The following is a 19432-nucleotide window of genomic DNA, read 5'->3' as shown; positions in this document are numbered from 1 at the left end:
TTCGAGACCAGCCTGGCAAACATGGTGAAACCCTGTCTCTACTAAAAATACAAAAATGAGCCTGGCGTGGTGGTGGGCACCTGTAATCCACTACTCGGGAGGCTGAGACAGGAGTGTCACTTGAATGTGGGAGGCAGAGGTTGCAGTGAGCCGAGATCGCACCACTGCACTCCAGCCTGGGCAACAAAGAGCGAAACTCCGACAGAAAAAAAAAAAAAAAAAAAAAAAGGTCTACCATCTACTTAAGGGCAGAAAGACAAACATAAAAGAAGCAGAGAATACTTTTTATTTTTAAAGAGTCAAATATATAATGAGAGGTAAATATTCTGGCACATAGAAAAAAATGATTTTTCATTTAACTTGAATAAAAGAACACTTTCTGGGAGAAATCACTCTCAATAGGGTTCTTGAAGTAACTGCTGCATGTAGAAGAGAAGAGGGTATTCTAATCAGACACAGACATGGGTTCTGTGAGGGAGTGGAAGTGGGCATGATGGATACATAATGGTTATCAACAGTAACAACTACAGCAAATCAACAAATGACATGGAGTTTACTATATGCCAGCTGTTAAACTCTGTAAACCTAATCCTCAGAACAGCCTTATGCATAGGGTACTATTATCATCCCCATTTCATAGATAATGACTCGGGCAGAGAACTAAAAACAGCATTCAACAAAGCTTACACTTGTGGCTGTCTTCAAGATTGCCTAGAGCAGGACAAGAGTAAAAATGGGACAGAGACTGGGACCTGGATTACACAGATGCCAGAAGAATACTGCTACAAAGTAAGAACTGCCTCACCTGAATTACCTATTGAAAACAGGGCAAAAAGAAAAGCTGTGTCAAAAATATAACCCAGAAGTTCTGGGGAGAACAACCAGGCAGATTGATACGACTGATGCTACTTATTAGGAATTTTGGAAAGGGTAACAATATTATGGAGACGATCAGTTCATTTCATGCCTATTACATTTCTGAAAGTGGAACTCATAACAAGATTAGCAATAGGGATATGGAAGTTGTCTGAGGGAAAAGATGAATGACTTTAAACAATTTCAAATAATTCACTAAGTATTTCTGGAATACCTACTGTGTACCAAACATTATGCTAAGCCCTGGAAATATGCATGATATATGGAGAGAGAAATTTTTTTTCATTTAATAATTTACAGGTACTAGGTGTGCCTCTCATAATAGGCCAATAGCTTCCAAGATGATTTTACTACCTTTCCATTTTCCTATTTTACCTTCTTTCTCTTAAATCTTTGATATCTACAATCTTCCTAAATGATAGCTTAATAGTGGTAATTAGTCAAAGCTTTCGTTTTTGTTGTTGTTTGCTTGTTTTTGATAGAGCTAGAACTGGTACACCAAAGACAGCAGAAGACAAAGAAAGCACTCTAATCTTTCAAATAATCCACTGGCATTTTTATCCAATGTTACATTGAAGTGTTCTGTTTGGTGATTTGACAAAAGGAGGTGATTAAATTCTTGCAAAATGAATGAAAGAATGGCTGCACCCCACAATTTTAATAAGATCACTGCTGCTTAATCAACACTGTTCAAAGAAAAATTGCGAAGGTATTTAGAGGAATATCCTGAAGGAACTCACTTTGAGAGGCTTTTTCAAATCAATATCAGAATGAATGCTCAGCTCTCTTAGGGCATCTCCAACAAGGTTGTTCCTGCGAACGTGAAGGACCAGGAAGGGGCTTCTGGCCAGCAGAGGCTCCAGGGTGAGAAGCATGAAGACATTCTGCAGGTTGGCTCCATTGACTGCCACCTGGAATGGCACAGTCAAGAACGCAATTACTCAGAGCACACGTGTGAGTTGGGAGAGCAGTCAGCTGTGCTTCTGGACTTGGGGGCGCTGACTGCATCTCCATTTTGTTAATTTTTTTCCCTCTTAACTTCCACAGATTTTCTAAGTTACTTATGTTTACACAGCACTCAAGTCTTTCTAATCTGGACTCACAGAAATTAACTAAAACAGTTTATGAATCATATGATCTATAATCAGGTCCAGGAAAGTGACTTAAACTAGCTGATTAATACTAAAATAGTATCATGCTTGAAGAAACATGGTAGAAAGTGGGTAAAAACCACAACTTTCAAAATGGCAGGAAAAGAAAGCTAATAATCACTTGTTAAAAAGAGTTATTCTTTGAAAAATGTTTGTTTCTCTTGAAAACCTCTAAACTGTCAATATCACAGATATAGCAACATGAAAACAAACATATATATAGATAGATGCAGTCGAGCTGGAAAGAGACAGACAAGCAGACAGTCAGAGAGATGGAGAGGGAAAGATAAATGAAGTTATGTATCTGTATCTACCAATGGTAGGAAGTGGAGGATTTGAGCCGCTAATTCACAAATGTTTTTGTGGCTTGTCAAAATCAATTATACTTTATAATAAAAATGTGTATTTAAAATAAATTATTAAGTAAATCTCTATAACAAGTTTTTATTCAACAAAGAATTCCCAAGTTCCATTTAATTCTCTATGTCAGGAGTCAGCAAACTGAGGCCCCACACATCAAATCCAGCCTTCTGTCTGTTTTTGCTTAGCTTTTGAGCTATTAATGGTTTCTACATTTCTTTTTTTTTTTTTGAGACAGAATCTTGCTCTGTCGCCCAGGCTGGAGTGCAGTGGCGCAATCTCGGCTCACTGAAACCTCCACATCCCGGGTTCAAGTGATTCTCCTGTCTCAGCCTCCCACGTAGCTGAGATTACAGGTGGGTGCCACCACGGCAACTAAGTTTTGTATTTAGAGACAGGGTTTTACCACGTTGGCCAGGCTGGTCTTGAACTCCTGACCTCTGATAAGCCTGCCTCGGCCTCCCAAAGTGTTAGGATTATAGGCATGAGACACTGCACCCGGCATGGTTTCTACATTTTTTTAATGGGTGAAAAAAATTAAATGAAGAATAATCTTTCACCACATGTAAAAATTATATAATATGCAAATTTCAACATACATAAAGTTTTGTTGGAATATAGCCATGCTCATTCATTTATATATTGTCTATCACTGCTTTTGTGCTAAAAGAGAGTTGAATAGTTGTAACAGAGACCATACGGTTCCCAAAGCTTAAAACATTTACTAAGTCATCCTTTTGCCAATCTCTAATCTACACAAATGTGTATTCACCTATGTGTGTTATATTCAACACAAAATTACTGAAAAGTTTCAAACAGTTTTAAGAATTATAATGGAATTTCAACCAAATATGTTTTCTCCTACTAGAAAAAATTACAACTGAATGTCTAGAATGGGAGAAACACAGTAAAAAGAGGAAATAATTTCTAAAATATGATACCTGCATCTGTAGTTCAGCATCTGTCTGTAACATTTTGGTCTTGGCTTGGGCATCAAAGATGAAAGGGTAGGAACAAAGTGTTACAGTATCCTAGAATAAAGCACATTATTGACAGTATTATACTATTCCACAGAAAGTATAGCTGTAAAAATATAAAAGCAAATTTAAAAAGGATCATTTACCTGTATTATTGATGGTCTAGCCTTCTGTGTAAAGAAAAATAAAAAGTCTCTTACTTAAATTGTAAAACCTAAATTTTAATCCCTCCAAAAGTAAAATATAAATAACAAAACACAGAACCAATCTGACTACTGGCCATAGAACTAACACCATTTGAATGGCTGACTAAATTTTGAGGGAAAAGATGTTTTGATGGCCATAGAATGAGAAAGAGAGCAAAAGCAATTAAAAAACATTTTCTTATGACCGTTAAAGGGCATGTCACTAACTCTCCACAATTCACAGCATTAATAGAATTCTCTTTTATAAGCAATCTAGTTCCAAAACAGGAGCTTTACAACCTTGACTTCACAGGTTAATTTTTGTTGGGTAAAGTGGACAATACAAATTAGATTTTATTTGTTAAATGATGTTGCATCTTCCTACACACACACACACATACACACAGGCTGCTACTCTTAGGAGAAACCAAGTATTTGGAAAGAATTTCAGGTCTTTCTAAAAAGAACTTTATCTAGTAAGCTGTCGCTGACTCAGCACTTAGACTAGTACTTGGCCTACAGAACACATTCCATCAATACGTGAATGCACCTGTGAATAAACTTTGGAGGGGAGTAATGGTAAAAAACCCACAACCACAATGAAGGACATCTAGGAGATATGTTATAGTTTCACTTTTTGTTAAGTTACGTAACAAACATTAACTTAACTTAATAGAAACAAAAAAAAATCAACAATATAGGTCATGTTGATCTGTAGCAAGAATTCTCAAAAAGAAAACCATGGGTGTATTCTCAGAGATCTGGGAGTGCTCTATATTATTTCTTAATGATATCCTAAACAAAATTAGTAAAACACATTAAGTTACATTTGTTTGAATAACTGCATTGGCATCATGTTATTATTTAATCGTCCAGGTGTAGTGAGAAAAGAGAGAAGCAGTCTTGGCATGTGGATGCTCCATCTGCACCTAAGAAAAGGCCAGTGTGGTCCTGGCTTGCTGCATAAACATGGTTTAACAGCAGTTGAAGGAGAAAACAGAGGCGAGTCATCCCAGCCAGATGGGCGGTGGAACTCAAGCACCAGGGCCTGACAGCAGGCAGGCCACATCCACAATGCAACTAGGGTTTGGGTTCAGTAAGACATGTTTGATCATCACATAAAATCAATGAGGCTAATCTGCATTTTATTGCTGTTAGAGTTTTGTTTGTATTTAATTTATAAATTTGGTTTGGTTTTATAATTGTACTATAGCAGTAGAATGCGAATAAGCAGCATGTGCCTCCTCTTGTCCTTATGGATATTTAAATAAAATCATTTATAAGCAATTTTAATTAAAATCTACCCTGTTAACCCTTTATAACTAGGTTCCTCCAGGGATCTTGGCACATTTCTCTAGAAAGAGAAACACTAATTGAAGAAACAATTCCAGTCCAGTGACATCAGGTATGAAATCCTGCATATATAATCCAGACCAATCTTACTCACTCTCATGCCTACATATCCAATTACTTTGAAGTTAGAAATCAAGATGACTAAAAACAAAAAAACAAAACCACATCATAAAACAGCACTATACAAAGCTAAGTCATCTTCTAGTCTAGGTACCTACAAAAGATATAAGCATCCTGGGAAAGAAAGTAGGCTTAAAACTGGTGCCAATATTCAGAATTTCCTAATCTGTCTCTCAGAAGAGATTAGTTTATGCAAAGCATTATCTGCCTATTCTCAAGGGAAAAGAAAGATCTTGAATGTGTGTTGGTCTGTAAAGCAAGATAAAGTTTTAGATATTTCAAATATAAAAGTGACTGTGGAAGAAGTGATAATAAAAACAGTTCTGGCATTACAGAGTCCGAGCCTACTTAGTATTTTTAAGTACATACTGACATTTTAGTTGGTGTAATGCAGTTATTTCAGACATCAATCAGCAGTTTTGTCTGTATTCCTTGGCTCTTTCCAGTCCCACTCCTGTTCTCTGACTCTCTCCCCCCACCCTCTTCCTGTAACCCCCACCTTGAGCCTCCCTGCACCCCTTAAATACCCAGCTTCGGCAGCCTGTAGTCCCTCTCAGCATCCCTCACCTGACCCCTTCCCACACCCCAGAGGTGAAGGAACCCAGTTTTGGAAGTGGGCTGATCTTTCTACTGGAGAAGGGGAGGAGTTAAATTGAGGGCAGGGTCACCATTCTCTCTGTTGAGTGGGATGGCTGGGAAGAAATCCAAAACTGCCTCAGTTAGGAGCCACAGCCAAAGCCAGAGAGACACTGCCCAGAGCTGGTGGTCTAGAGAAGTCTCAGGTGAGCCAGCAAGGCAGGCAGGAAGATATGGAAGCCTTACAAAACAGAAGTGCCAACTCTAAGGAAGGCAAAGGATGGAGCGGTATTCAGTCAAAAGAAGCCGCAAATCTGTAGCAAAGGTCTGCTTATACATCCACAGACTTTTCGTAAGTCTGTAAGTTTTTGTATGTGATATATAATAATTTAATTTCGTTAATTTTTATTCTGTGAATACTGAATATTTTAGAAATTGTACTCACACTGGTATTTCCATATTATACAAAATAAATCTGCATGATTTTGTGCCACTATTGCTATTCATAACCTAGAAGGATGCATACGAACTGATAAGATACATGATTATCTCCTGAGAGGCTACTTGTCTTGGACTATCCATTCCTCAAAAATGAGTATCACAGACTTAAAACTAGTAAAGTACTAGTGGACCATATTTCAAGTCTCCCTGCCTGAAACGGGGCTGCACTGTGACCTAAGCTCATTTTTAAAGTATATGAAATAGAAGCAATGAATAAGTAAATGGGATAGAACAGAAAAATTGGGAATATCATTTTTTTTAAAATACGAAGTCAACATCTCCTAAATGTGGCTGCAAGTGGGGCAGGAGGCACTACACGCACACCTGCAGTGCTGGAGAAGAAATACAGCCTCCTCTGCCTTAGTGCCTGTCTTGTCTCACACGTGCACAATACTCATAACTGGGGACAAAACACTGCCTGGCTGCGTCTCCTTTAACACATACAGCAAGATGTCGAGCTTTATCTAGCTTTTATTTTTTAAGTATTTACACTGTGGCACTGACTTTCCCCACTTGTGCTGCCCTCTAGAGGAGCCCACCACTCATTCACTCTGTGCTATTTGGTTTTTAAGTGCAGATAATGGCAAGTTACTGATTGAAGTAAAGGAACCACTACCACCTCTTCTTTAAAAGGAGTAAAAATCAGCCACTTTAGAATGTTCCTTCTGCACACATGTGTTAGATCCCTTTGCAATTTTTCACTGCTGCTTCTGGGCTAAACACTCTGCAAAGGTAGACACCATATCCATACATGTTTCCACTCCGTGACTAGCAGGCAGATGGCACACATTAGGTACTCAAGAACTGCTTAGTGAAAAATAGTTATTGAGGGCTTATTATATGCTAAGTACTCTGCTAAGCAAGGTCTTTCCATGCTTTCTCCCATTTAATTTCCACAATCTGTTATAATTCTTACTCACAAAAGAGGATGCTGGGCCTATAGAAATTAGGTAACTTGTCTAAGGCCATGGCCATTAGACCAGAGTAAGGAACTGAACCCAGGTCTTTTTGACTGGAGCATGTGCTCAATAATACACTACACAGCCTCAGCTAGTAACAAGCTAAAAATGCCAACACACATCAAAAAAATCCATCTATTATTTAAAAGTAGTTAAACAAAAATAACATATGAAATAGCTTTAGTATTTTAAATTAAACTTCAAAATATCAAGACATTTAAAATTCAATTTCTAATAGCATTGTACCTCATACAATAAAAAAAATTCCACAAAAATCACAAAAGGCCATATACTAATTTCATGTAATTTTCCATATTTCTTTAATAACTATTATAGTTATTGAAGAGATGAGCATCTGTTATTCAAGATCTGATAAGATATTTATCAAATGTTAAAAGAAAGGAAGTTTAAAATATTGTAAAAGTTACTTAAATATCTCTACTCAGAGACTACTGTCATAATAATCTAGATTTTAACATGAGCAACTTCTTTTTCAGAGTAAAAAAGAATTACAATTTGTTAGACTTATTTTATTCAGCATCAAGTCACAGAAAGGGTAGATTAGAAATCAGAAGAATTGACTTTTACTGCTAATGAAATTAGTGGAAAAATTGTTTAACTTCCATTTCCTCATCTAGAAACAAAGCAGTTGGCCTAAATAATTCATCAGGCTTATTTTTCCGCTCATAATGTTATTATTCAGTGAATAATTATTCATAAATTGATAAAACAGAAGGGCTTATTTTTTAATAATTCCTAAATTTGAAAGTGAAAACAGAGTTCATTACTAGCCTCCATGTTAAATTTCCCAAGTCAGCCCATTTAGAACACTCTAACTCATTTATATTAAAAAGTATTTTCCTGGCCAGGCACAGTGGCTTACCCCTGTAATCCCAGCACTTTGGGAGGCCGAGGCTGGTGAATCACTTGAGCTCATGAGTTCGAGGCCAGCTTGGGAAACATCACAAAACCCCATCTCTACAAAAAATACAAAAATTAGCCAGGCATGATGGCACGCACCTGTAGTCCCAGCTACTCGGGAGGCTGAGGTGGGAGAATGGCTTGAGCCTGGGAAGCAGAGGTTGCAGTGAGCCAAGATGGTGCCACTGCACTCCAGCCTGGGTGATAGAGCCAGACCTTGTCTCAAAAAAAAAGTATTTTGTTTTCTCAGGGTAATCATAAAATCTTATTTAAAAATAAAACATTGTATGCATTTTTTAAGTCTCTAGAGAAAAAAATACAACATTGTGTCTAGCATTCATCATCTATTATTTGACAAAGAAAACAATCCTTCTTGTTCAGTTAGATCAGCCTATTTAAATGTCTTGCTTTTGGAGACAACTGCTGACTTCCAAAAACCCCACAGGAAAAATATTGCCCTAATACTGGTGATGAACCTGCTACACTGGCAAGGACTCACCTCAAATCTGCTGCACATGGCTTCACAAAATACAATAACCAAATTATCATTCTGTTTTCTGACCTAACTCAAATTTGCACATACTCCACAGATGGGAGATCCTAAAGAGCCTTGCATATATCCCAAGCTGGTGTGCTATCAAAAGGAGCAGTTCCTGCCACACCAGAGGTGGCAGGCAGGAATCCACAGGCCCCTGAATGGCATATCTAAAATACGGTGAGACAGCACTTGGTCAGGGATGTGTGACACTTTCACACACATAATTCCCAATCAGAAGGGGCCTACGGGGTCCAGGTAGCTGACATATGATGACTGGAGTAGGCTGTCAGAAGATGATAATTAGCAAATGACCCTTCCTCAATGTCAGGGATAAATTAAGCTGCAGTGGGAATTGTGGCATATACATAAGCCTCATCTAAAGAGTCACTCTTGAACTCCAGCCACTTGGTGTCATATGGGAAGACAGGTCGTGTTGCCAGATCTTCCAAGTTTCGAGGAAAGCTAAAAATTCATATTTGTATGTGTCTTGTTTTTTTAATTATGGTTTAAAAAAAAACCTAACATAACATGTACCATCTTAAGCATTTTTAAGTGTACAGTTCAGCAGTGTTAAGTATAGTCACACTGGTGTACAATTGGATCTCCAAACTTTTTTATCTTGCAAAACTGAAGCTATACTCATTAAATAGCAACTCTCCATTTTCCCCTGCCTCCGGCCCCTAGCAATCACCATTGTACTTTCTGTTTCTGCGGATTTGACTACTTTAGATACTCTGATTTTTTTAAAGGGGGCAACTGATAAAATGTGTAACATTCTGGGTGACTACTCATTTATGACTCCTTATAACATTGATGATTACTTAAAGCACTTCCAAGTTTCTAGAATGCAAAAGTCCAGCTGGATGAAGAATAGGTGACACACTGACATCAAAGTCAAAGACATATTATACAGCTCACATGTGCTTTTCTTATAAAAAGACTAAAGCTTTAAAATATGCTTTATGAATTCTTACCATCCCTGCTTGATGCAAGAACCACATGAGGTAGTCTTCCTGAATGTCCACGAGATTGGAAATCTCAGGAATGTAAAATGTATCATATTCCACATGCTTCACTTTAAGATTTACCTAATGAAGAACAAAATACAGACAACTGAAACATGGCTTCCCAGAGAACATCTCACTAGGACGTTTTACCCTACCATCTAATCACCCCCTCCCCACTAGCACCTCCTATGCTCACCTTATATAACTTCTCCAAGAGTTTGAGAGCTGCTGTGATATAATTGTTAAACAGTACGGGAATTAAGAATGTCTTTCTTCCCCTCAGTAGATAAAGGACTGCACCTTTATAGAGGTTTACCAGCTTCATGAAATATTTCGGGCATACCTGAGACCACCAGTTATCTTTAGAAAGAAAGAAAAGACATATTTCAACATGTAATCTTGGGCAAGTATTTATGTCTTCTGCCTGCCAGTTAAAAATTGCTTTGTCTAGAAGATAAACATTAGTCTAAAATACATTTTCCCAAAACTGACTTTAAAAAGAATCCATTAAAACCTTTTTGGGGAGAACAACAGCTGTACAAGAATCCCTGGAGCTTTTTTTGTAAAGCCTGGTCTGATTTTTTGCAAAGACTCAATCTGAAGGTTAACTTAAAAGTCCAATTCCAGACTACATGTGGACAAGATACACATATTTTGGGCAGGAGTGATGCCCAGTGTATTAATCCAAAAAGCATTCTTATGTCCTAGCGCTTTCAGCCATCACTAAATCCTGAAGCAGAAATGCAAAGGATGACGCACCACACACCCTAGAAGCAGCACCAATATGGCAACCATTCCCTTCCCTTTAAGAGGTATCATTAGTTGAAAAACTATGATTTTTACTTCTCACCAAAAAATGCTTTCTCATAACCAGACAAGAAGATTATACCACTGGCTTATACTTCGTTGGAAATAAACTCAGCCATACTGAAATACTTAAAGAATGAAATAGTATGTCTGAGATTTCCTTTAAAATACTCCAACAAAAAAATAAAAAGGTGGTGAGGGCGAGGGACAGATGAAATAAAATGGGCAAAATACTGACAACTGCTGAATTTGTGTGGTGACTACCTGTAGCATACTCTCTACTTTGGGGTATTCTTTTAAATATCAATAATTAGAAGTTAAAAATAAAGTTTAAAATTGAACAATTATGTTCTCTTTGTATTTTCCAGCCTGGAAAAATAAAAATGAAAAAACTCTAAAACTTGAAAGTCAGGTAAGATTTCTTCTGATATTGCCACCTCTCTGTTTCACATCAACTAGAACACCTGAGAAAATGTGCCCCCAAAAGGCTTTTGATCTTAAAAAAAATTAAGTACTAACATTTACTAGTGCTTTCATTATTATTTCTGTTTTTATCTCTTCTACAAAGGTGGAGGCAATATAGAAAAGCCAGTATTCCACCTTCAGGAACACAATCTCTTTATTCACGGCGAGACCACACTCAAGTAACATCCCAGTCCATCTGGAACACAGAAGTTACTGAGCTGCAATGACACCTAACAAAATTTACCAGGGGGGAAAAAAGTAAAAAGCCAGGTGATAGACTTCCTGCACTTGAGTAATAAAAACATTACAGGTGCTACTCCCATGAAAGACACTCTCCAAATCACTGAGGAACGGAAGGTTTTTATCTCAGCAAAGTGTCCGGAGCCTGCAAAAATCAGTGTGGACTCAACTGTCCTAAAAAAGAAAAACAAAACAAACATTTGGTAAGTCCACACTAGGTCATCTTCTTCCTCTCCTTTTTTGGAGACCTCTGTATCACCGAAACTGTTCACTTCACTCCCACCCCCTAAATTAGACATAGGAGAAAGACCAATGTACAGTAATACTGAGGTCCTATTTACTATAAGCAAATGTGGTAGAAAAAAATAGTTTCAAGTTAAATAAATTAGGTTTGTGAATACTATAAAATCAAGATTATTCTGGCATGAGTCATTTCAAATAATCTAAATAATGGTTTTATTTTCAACTTGAAAATAGGGTTAGCTAAAAATTAACAGCAAAGAAAAAAAGGTTTTAAGTGTTAAGGATATTAAATGGCAACAAATAGATTCTTGGATCTCAATCCACTGAGAGCCAGGAGTCACACCAACAAAACAAATGACCATAAAACCACTGATATCGAGGTTAGCAAATTCACCTAGTACTTTGCTGGGGTTTGTATCCAGCCGAAGAATGGCCATAGCCAAGGGAATAGTCAATGTTATATAATACTTGGAATCCTGGAGTAGGGGAAACTCAGGTAGTATTAAATAGATTCTCATGGCTTCAACATCTGGTGGTGAGCTTGACAACTGGGGAATCAGACAACTTTCAAAACTGTTCAAAATCTGTATGAGGGAAAAGAGTAATGAGAAATTCAAACATACTTGAGATCTAGTTAACTTTCTCTAAGTTCATAAGCTATTTGATAGACTCTCAACTCTCATTCATTCACTATGCACTGAGAACCTACTATGAGCCCGACACTGGTCTAGGCCCTCAGTACACATCCATGAAAAGAAAAGCCAAAGATCCCTGCCAGTGCAAACTGTATATTCTAGAGGGGCATTGCCTTGGAAAGGTTTAAGCCAAAAGAAAGCAAAAGGCAGGTCTAATTCCCAGAGTAAATACTTTACAAAATTAAGATTTGGAGACTTTCACTTTTTCATCTTACTCTTTTTCTCTTGAAGTTGAATTCATCAATACAAAAATGCATTTTTAAGAATGCACTTTACAAATATAGAAACATACCTGTTCTAGAATCATGGAGTGCTGAGAGTTCATTAACTTCTCAAATAACACCCTAGTTGAGTTCAGGTCAATCCCAGGGATTTTGGGACTCGTTTTAAAATGTTCATCAATTCTAAACAAACAAAATCAAAAAGGTATATAATAAAAGAAAAAGCAAACACTCTGATAGGAATTATAAACAAGTAAACAAAATACTGTGTTCTTAGTAATCAGATTTAAATTTGATCTGGCAGATAAGATCCACAAAAATACTACACTTTGCATAAATCTCAAAATAATAAACCCAAAATACAGAATATTATTCTTTCACAAAGAATAAACCACACTGGAATTCCTTTTACAAGAATTTTCAAATTTTTATATCTGTTTTCCTTCAAGTCAAAGTACAAGGACTGTCATATCAAGTTAAGGCTATCTTGAAGTTTATAAACAAATAATTATTTCCCTGATTTCATCTTGTGTTTTTTGGTTTTTTTTCTGTTTTTGTGGCTCATTGAACTAGATGTAGATGCTGTGGCTTGGTACAAATAACGTCCCCTGTGCAAACTGGTCCACTCATCAACAAATGACAGTAGAACTTCCTTGTTGAAAGCCTTTCTTACCAAAGTATTTAAAATAAAAATGATCTATAGTAAATGCAAAGTTAATGTCTCTCATCGTTAACACAAAGGATACAATTACATTCACCCAAGGACTAATTTCATTGCCACTATTTTTAACTTTCTAGCAACTAAATCATTTTTTTAACCTTAAATAAAATCTTAGCATTTTTGAGACTTAGAGAATATCTCATATATCCTGCTCTTGAACCTACCACATTTGTTAATTTACAAAAGAGCTATCTATTTGCAAAGCAGGCTTCTGTTTTTGAGTAATGGACACATTCAGATGATTTTAATACACTCTGACAGCAATGTTATAATTTTTGAAAACATAAGAGTTTCTAACATTTTTTAAAAATCATAATTATATGTATCGGAACCCTATGCTCAAATGAAGATAAATTGCTTGTACTTTGTTTTTTGGGTCTTTCGTTGTTGTTGTTATTGTTTTTAAAATAAATCTGCCCAAAATATAGAAATGAATTCTGGTTTCCCATATGTAATTTTCCATATGCTTTTTGCTATGCTGTTGAGAAAACAAAAACAAAATGTTTTATCTATACGTATTTATTGCTTTGTAAATCTGGTCTTCATTTTGACTGGTTTCCTGAGATGCATCCTATGTACGCTACAGGAGTAGACTTTCTGAAATACACAGATGTCAGTTTGAAAAAAAATAAAAGGCTTTCCCCACAACTCTATACGAAATCTGTGATACTAAGGATGAACAACCTAACAAGTTTGGCCAAGAGCCCTTCCCAAATGTCATGAAAGCTATCCATCTAGAACAGGGTTTCTCAACCTTGGTACTATTGACTTTTGGGACCAGAGGATTCTTTGCTGGGCAGGTGGGAATGAAGGATGTTTAGCAGCATCCCTGGGTTCTACCTACTGGATGCCAATAGCAAGTCCCTCCCCATTGTACCAACCAAAAATGTTACCAGAAATTGCCAAATGTCCTTTGGGGAGCAAAATCACCCTGGTTGAGAACCCCTGTTCTGGAAGGCCAACATCAGCATAATCCAGAATATCTTTCCCTAGAGGAAAAAACTAATTACTAAATATGAAATGAATTGTGTGAGCTCATCCCAGCTGCCTCAATTATAAAAGTAAATGACTTTATAATCTCTAAATGTAACCAAAGAGAGTTTCTGAAGTGACCTCCTGCAATCCAGTTAGGGACTCATTTGTGGGGAGGGGGTGGTGATGGTTGAATTTAGGAGTCAACATGACTAGATTAAGGAATACCCAGATAGCTGGTAAAGTATTATTTCTGAGTATGTCTGGGTCAGTTTTCTGTAAGAGATTGGCATTTGAATTAGTGACTAAGTAAAGAAAATCCATCCTCATCCAGTGTGGGTAGGCACCGCCCAGTCAGCTGAAAGCCCAGAACAAAAAGGCAGAGCAAAGACAAATTCTTTCTCTCTTCTGGAACTAGGACATCCTTCTTCTCCTGCCCTTGTACATCAGAACTCCAGGTTCTGTGGTCTTTGCACTCCAATACTTACACCAGCAGCCCCCACCCATTTCTCAGGCCTTCAGCCTCAGACTGAGAGTTACACCATCAGCTTCCCTGGTTCTCAGGCCTTTGGACTTATACTAAGCTATGATGCTGGCTCGCCTGGTTCTCCAGATTACAGATGCCTATGGCAGGATCTCTCAACCTCCATAATCAGGTGAACCAATTCCCGTAGTAAATCCCCTCTCTTCCTCTCCCTCTCTCTAGATACATCCATCTATCTATTTATCTCTCTCCTATTTGTTCCGTTTCTCTGAAGAACCTTGAGTAACACAGGGCTCGAGGGGCAGGGGTGGGATTCACACACAGAAATGAAGTCTAATTCACCTTGAGATCTCATATAGCCTGGTCACTGGCAGAAAGGACTGAGAAACAATTAGGACTTGGGATTACCAAAGATCCAAACCCATGACAAGACTCTTTTGCTGCATCAGGTTCCTGAGGGAGATATTTGCAGAAGGGATAAGGCTAAGCAAATAAACATTCTATTTACTACTGGGGAGTTCAACCTCAAATATAATTCTCTGGTGAGCTGGGCTGGACCTAAATCCAAGGAGCCCCTGAAGCCTCCTTAGAATTACTCCCTGAAATTCACTCCTTTTGAGAGAAAAAAATAAAAAATAATAAAAATTTTAAAACTATGGGAAAGCAAACCAAAGAAATCAAGAAAATTATCTGAGGAATTAAGAATTTAAAATTATGACACATCTTAGAATACTCTGAAAATCTTACTGATGATTCTACCAATTATTTCTGAGATACAGTCTCTCTCGGTAATCTGCTTTTCTGCCATCTAGGTATGAATCAGCATTGCTCTTCCTGAAATCCTCTCTTATTAGGCATTCCAATTTTTGCGCAAAGCATCAGCTTACTCATTAAATTAAGGCCAACCACCATCAAAGAGAAGAAAAGTATTTCACAGCCTTTGCTGAGTATTTGCATCACATGTGGGGTTTTAAGAAACTTTTTTTAAAAAGATGGGGCCTCACTATGTTGTCCAGGCTGGAATTCAGTGGCTATTCACAGGCATGATCACAGCATCCTAAAGCCCCAAACTCCTAAACTCAAGCAATCCTCCTGTGTCAGCCTTCCAAATAGCTTCAGACTACAGGTACACATGAGGGTTTTTTAAGGCTCTAAGTCACTTACTTTTTTTCAAGAAAACTTCCATTCCAACAGGCTGCAGAAGATAATATCTGAACAACACCACTGCTCAAAGAAAAGAAGGGAGGGGGAAGCCTTTAATAATTACAAATAAATGGTTATTTAAGCATCAACAATAAAGTAATCATCTACTCAAGGATTTCATTAATAGCAGCTCTTTGTCAGCTGAAGCTTTGGAAAATGTACATTTGCTTTAGAAAAACAGGATGTCACATCTCAAAATGAAGAAGAACTTAAGTTTTCCATGTTAGCAAAAAAAAAAAGAATATCAAAGCTCCTGAAAGAAAACCTCTTGTCCCAATAATGTTCTTGAATATTTTTCTACCACCAACCATCTAAGAAGTGCCCTATCTAAACTCCAAAGAGAAACACAGAATAAAACCAAAAAAGAGAAGCCAAGCAGTTACTTCCCGAACACAGAAATTATCTTGGCAAATTAATAACTGAAAAATTACTTCTATTTTGCTGCATATCTGAGACAGAAATTAAAAAATAGTGAAACAAGTGCTTATTCCCATTACCTTCTATTATACAGGCTCTAAGGAAACAGCTAATTCTGAGGACCCAAAATGAAACTGGACATCAGGAACCCTGGGCCTTTCCATTCAGTGTAAGGAAAAGAGAAAGAATAACACAAATATACAGCTGGGGAGGGGATTACAGTAGTTTCTGTTAATCACAGAATTTAGATCAGGAAAGATCTTTGAAGATCATTTCTTCCATCCATTCATTTTATAAATAAGAAAACAGAGAACTAATGGTAAAGTGTCACCGTTTCCCTTGCTGGACCCCAGCTAGCCCTCATCTCCTCTCCCCTGCGACCCTTCAGCCTGAGCTCCTTGGCAGAGCCATCCTAAGGTTAGAGGGATTCTGAAGACTGCCACAGAGCTGCTCTAGGGCATTTCTAATGCTCTCTCACTCACAAAGTTACTAGCTCAAGTGCCTCAAAGTGTAGCGTCCTGGTCATTTGGCCCACTACAATCTATGTCATAATGCAGGAACCATTATGTATATTTCTGGGAATAACCACAACTTAGTGCACAGAGCTTGATTTATTCTTCCCAAGAATCAGACTTTGCAGAAAAAAGTGGAGAGGCTGAGGAAAGCCAATGAAAATGTGTAAAAATGTGCAAAGGAAAACTGTCCTTTAAATTTGATAAAAGCTCTCAATCCTACTTACTGTTGGTTTTTTTTTTTCTACATGACTTTGAATTACCATCTCAATCATTATGAATAGGAAAATGCTAGAAATTATTAAGATTAGGTAAGATAACAGCTGTCTCAGATTTGGGATGTTTTGGAACATGCATACACTAAAACCCATGGGAGTTAACCATAACGCTAAGCTCTCTTAGCAGAATCACCAACTCAGGCCTTCATCAGTCAGGATTTTTAAGATCATACAATAAACAAGGCAGGTTGAGGCATACACTGTGTGTGAGAATTGGGGATCCATCCATTATGCTATTTGGGGCTAAGGAGATCAACCCTGAAATTGTAACCAAAAAAAAACCCACGATTCCCTATAATGTAAAACCCCATTTACATTCACAGTATCAATATGCAAGTAGGGAAAATCACACTAAGCTAAAAAGTTGTAACATACTTTGTGGAAAAAAAAATGAAGACAAGCAGCCACATACTTGATTGTATTTGCATTGTTGTGTTCTGAGAGTTTTTGTCTCCAAACTGCTATGGTTTCATCATTTATTAAACTGGTATAATGTGCTTGGTTCATAGTCCTGAAGTCAACAGCAGGAGAATAATTCTGGAGAATTAAATGTAACAGTAAAAAGAAGAAATTATGTAGCATGGATCTTGTCTCCTCTCCTTTCTCCCACATATTCTCCATTTTACGTTTCACTTATGATCTAAATGCTGCAGTGTGCCGCCCAGATCCCCTCCACCCTTCAGAATGGAGGCTCCTGACAGATCCCAGCTGGGTTGCTGTCCAGGACTTGGCATTGACTGTTGCTTCACTATCACATCCAATGGCAGGTAGAGGCATGGTGTAAAGGTCCAGCCCACTTGCCTCAACTCAGGACTGGCTGAAGGACCATCACAACTTCAGTGCTCCTCATGGGACTGGCTGAGGCCTCTGTTATAACTGAATTGCATTTCAACCCCTCCCTCTGCACAATCCTGCCTCCTTCATCCCTCAGTAGATGTTCTTCTAGAAAGCACTCTCCCAAAAACCTTTGAGTCTCGGGTCTGTTTCCCAGAGAAACCAACTCAGTACAACTTTCCCAGACTTCTTTCCCCTTTGCTTTGAATCACCGTAACAGCAGGTTTTTAAGGTATTAGTCAACTGCCATAAATGTCCACCAAACTTCAACAAAATGTATTACAAAAGAGCCAGAGTTCAGTTATAATCTATATGACAAATAACCTATAAAAACAATGACTCTTAATTTCTTGCTTCAAGTATATAGCTATTATAAGAAAAATGGCAGAAAAAGATGTTAATAATGTATGTCCTTGAAAATTCCAAATGTTGCCCAACACTGTACATCTTTTATTCAGTGAGATTAAAGAAAAAAACATAATAAGCACTTTCCTTTTCTAAAATTGCTTGTTTTCAACTTATTTTCCCCAAGCCTTGTTCTTGATCGAGAACTAAGGAAAGGTTGATGGTGCTTTATACTCCTATTCTCGTCTCCAGTGAAGAGGAAAAAGGTAATATTAAAGCACTCATTCATCAGCTCATGAGATTTTTTTTCTCCTTTGTACCTACACATAAAAACATAACTTTCAAAGTAAATTTTCTTGGTTACTTTCCCATAGCTTCAAGTTAAGGTATCATTATGGTAGGAAGGAGTAGAGCATGTAATAAAACAGAGATGCCTGACAAAGTTTGTGATCATCTGGATATTGATAACTATTCTACTAAAATGGCCACAGATATCTATTGAGAGAACAAAAATCATCTTGAAGTACATACAGGAAACTCATAATCCAAAGCGGATGCTGGAGTACACACAGAGATTGTCTTTCCACCTCCTTGTAAAACCATTGTTGTTACGTAAATTTTATTTATTTCCCCCATTCAAAGGGGCAGCTGAACATCAACTCTAACACAAACCTACAATAAAATAAAGACTTGGAACTATTTTCTCATTCCTCATCATATGTCCAATAAACCAGAGATGCCTTGGGTGAAGTACAAGTTCAGAATCACTTAAAGAACCAAGAAAAAACATCATTCTTCCTGTCTTTAATACATACAGGCAAAAAAGGAAAAATTGCTCTTAGGTCAGTGTTTCTCAACTTTGGCTGGACTTTGAATCACCATGGGAGCGTTCAATAATCCTGATGACCAAGTCATACTCCAGACCAATTAAATCAGAATCTCTAGAGTCATCAGTATTTTGTAGAGCTCCCAGGTGATTCCAGTAGGCAGCCAAGGTTAAGAATCACTGTTCCAGGAAAAAGAAGATTATGAGATAGACACACACACAAACACACACATGCACACACAATTCTAACAATCCCAACCACATTCCCTCTTCAATTCTATCCAGGGAACAAAACGACAGGAAAAGGAGATGCTATGGTTTACATTCACTAAATTCCCAAGACCTAGAATCAGTGTAGCAAAGGGGTATCTGAATATAACTCCTTCCCTCCCTTCTTTCACCTAAGGCCTGGCAGTAATGAATGAGTCAGCCTTTTATAAAAATAGAGGCTATGGCCGGGCGTGGTGGATCACGCCTGTAATCCTAGCACTTTGGGAGGCCAAGAAGGGTAGATCACTTGAGGTCAGGAGTTCAAAACCAGCCTGGCCAATATGGTGAAACCGGTCTCTACTAAAAATACAAAAAAAATTACCCAGGCATGGTAGCGGACGCCTGTAATCCCAGCTACTCAGAAGGCTGAGGCAG

At 37.6% G+C, this 19432-nt stretch overlaps 1 protein-coding gene across 5 annotated transcripts in view; it reads right to left on the bottom strand.

Moving 5' to 3' along the window:
- The window catches only part of HERC3 (HECT and RLD domain containing E3 ubiquitin protein ligase 3), a 135884-nt gene that overhangs the window by 48809 nt on the left and 67643 nt on the right, over window positions 1-19432 (bottom strand). For 3 of the 5 annotated variants that reach the window (XM_014344698.5, XM_003811275.5, XM_063603570.1), the window contains exons 11-19: window positions 17195-17319; window positions 15537-15596; window positions 12267-12378; window positions 11674-11863; window positions 9721-9884; window positions 9492-9605; window positions 3511-3534; window positions 3329-3418; window positions 1617-1787 (exon numbers count right to left, since the gene is read on the bottom strand). In XM_014344698.5, coding sequence (XP_014200184.1) covers window positions 1617-1787; window positions 3329-3418; window positions 3511-3534; window positions 9492-9605; window positions 9721-9884; window positions 11674-11863; window positions 12267-12378; window positions 15537-15596; window positions 17195-17319 — 1050 coding nt within the window. The remainder of the gene's footprint in view (window positions 1-1616; window positions 1788-3328; window positions 3419-3510; window positions 3535-9491; window positions 9606-9720; window positions 9885-11673; window positions 11864-12266; window positions 12379-15536; window positions 15597-17194; window positions 17320-19432) is intronic. The other 2 variants (XM_055111621.2, XM_008963664.5) reach the window with 1 other exon arrangement.

This window comes from Pan paniscus, chromosome 3, assembly GCF_029289425.2.
Source record: "Pan paniscus chromosome 3, NHGRI_mPanPan1-v2.0_pri, whole genome shotgun sequence".
Taxonomy (NCBI): Eukaryota; Metazoa; Chordata; class Mammalia; order Primates; family Hominidae; genus Pan; species Pan paniscus.
Note: the sequence above shows the minus strand (reverse complement) of the source record. Positions and strands in the feature narration are given on the sequence as shown.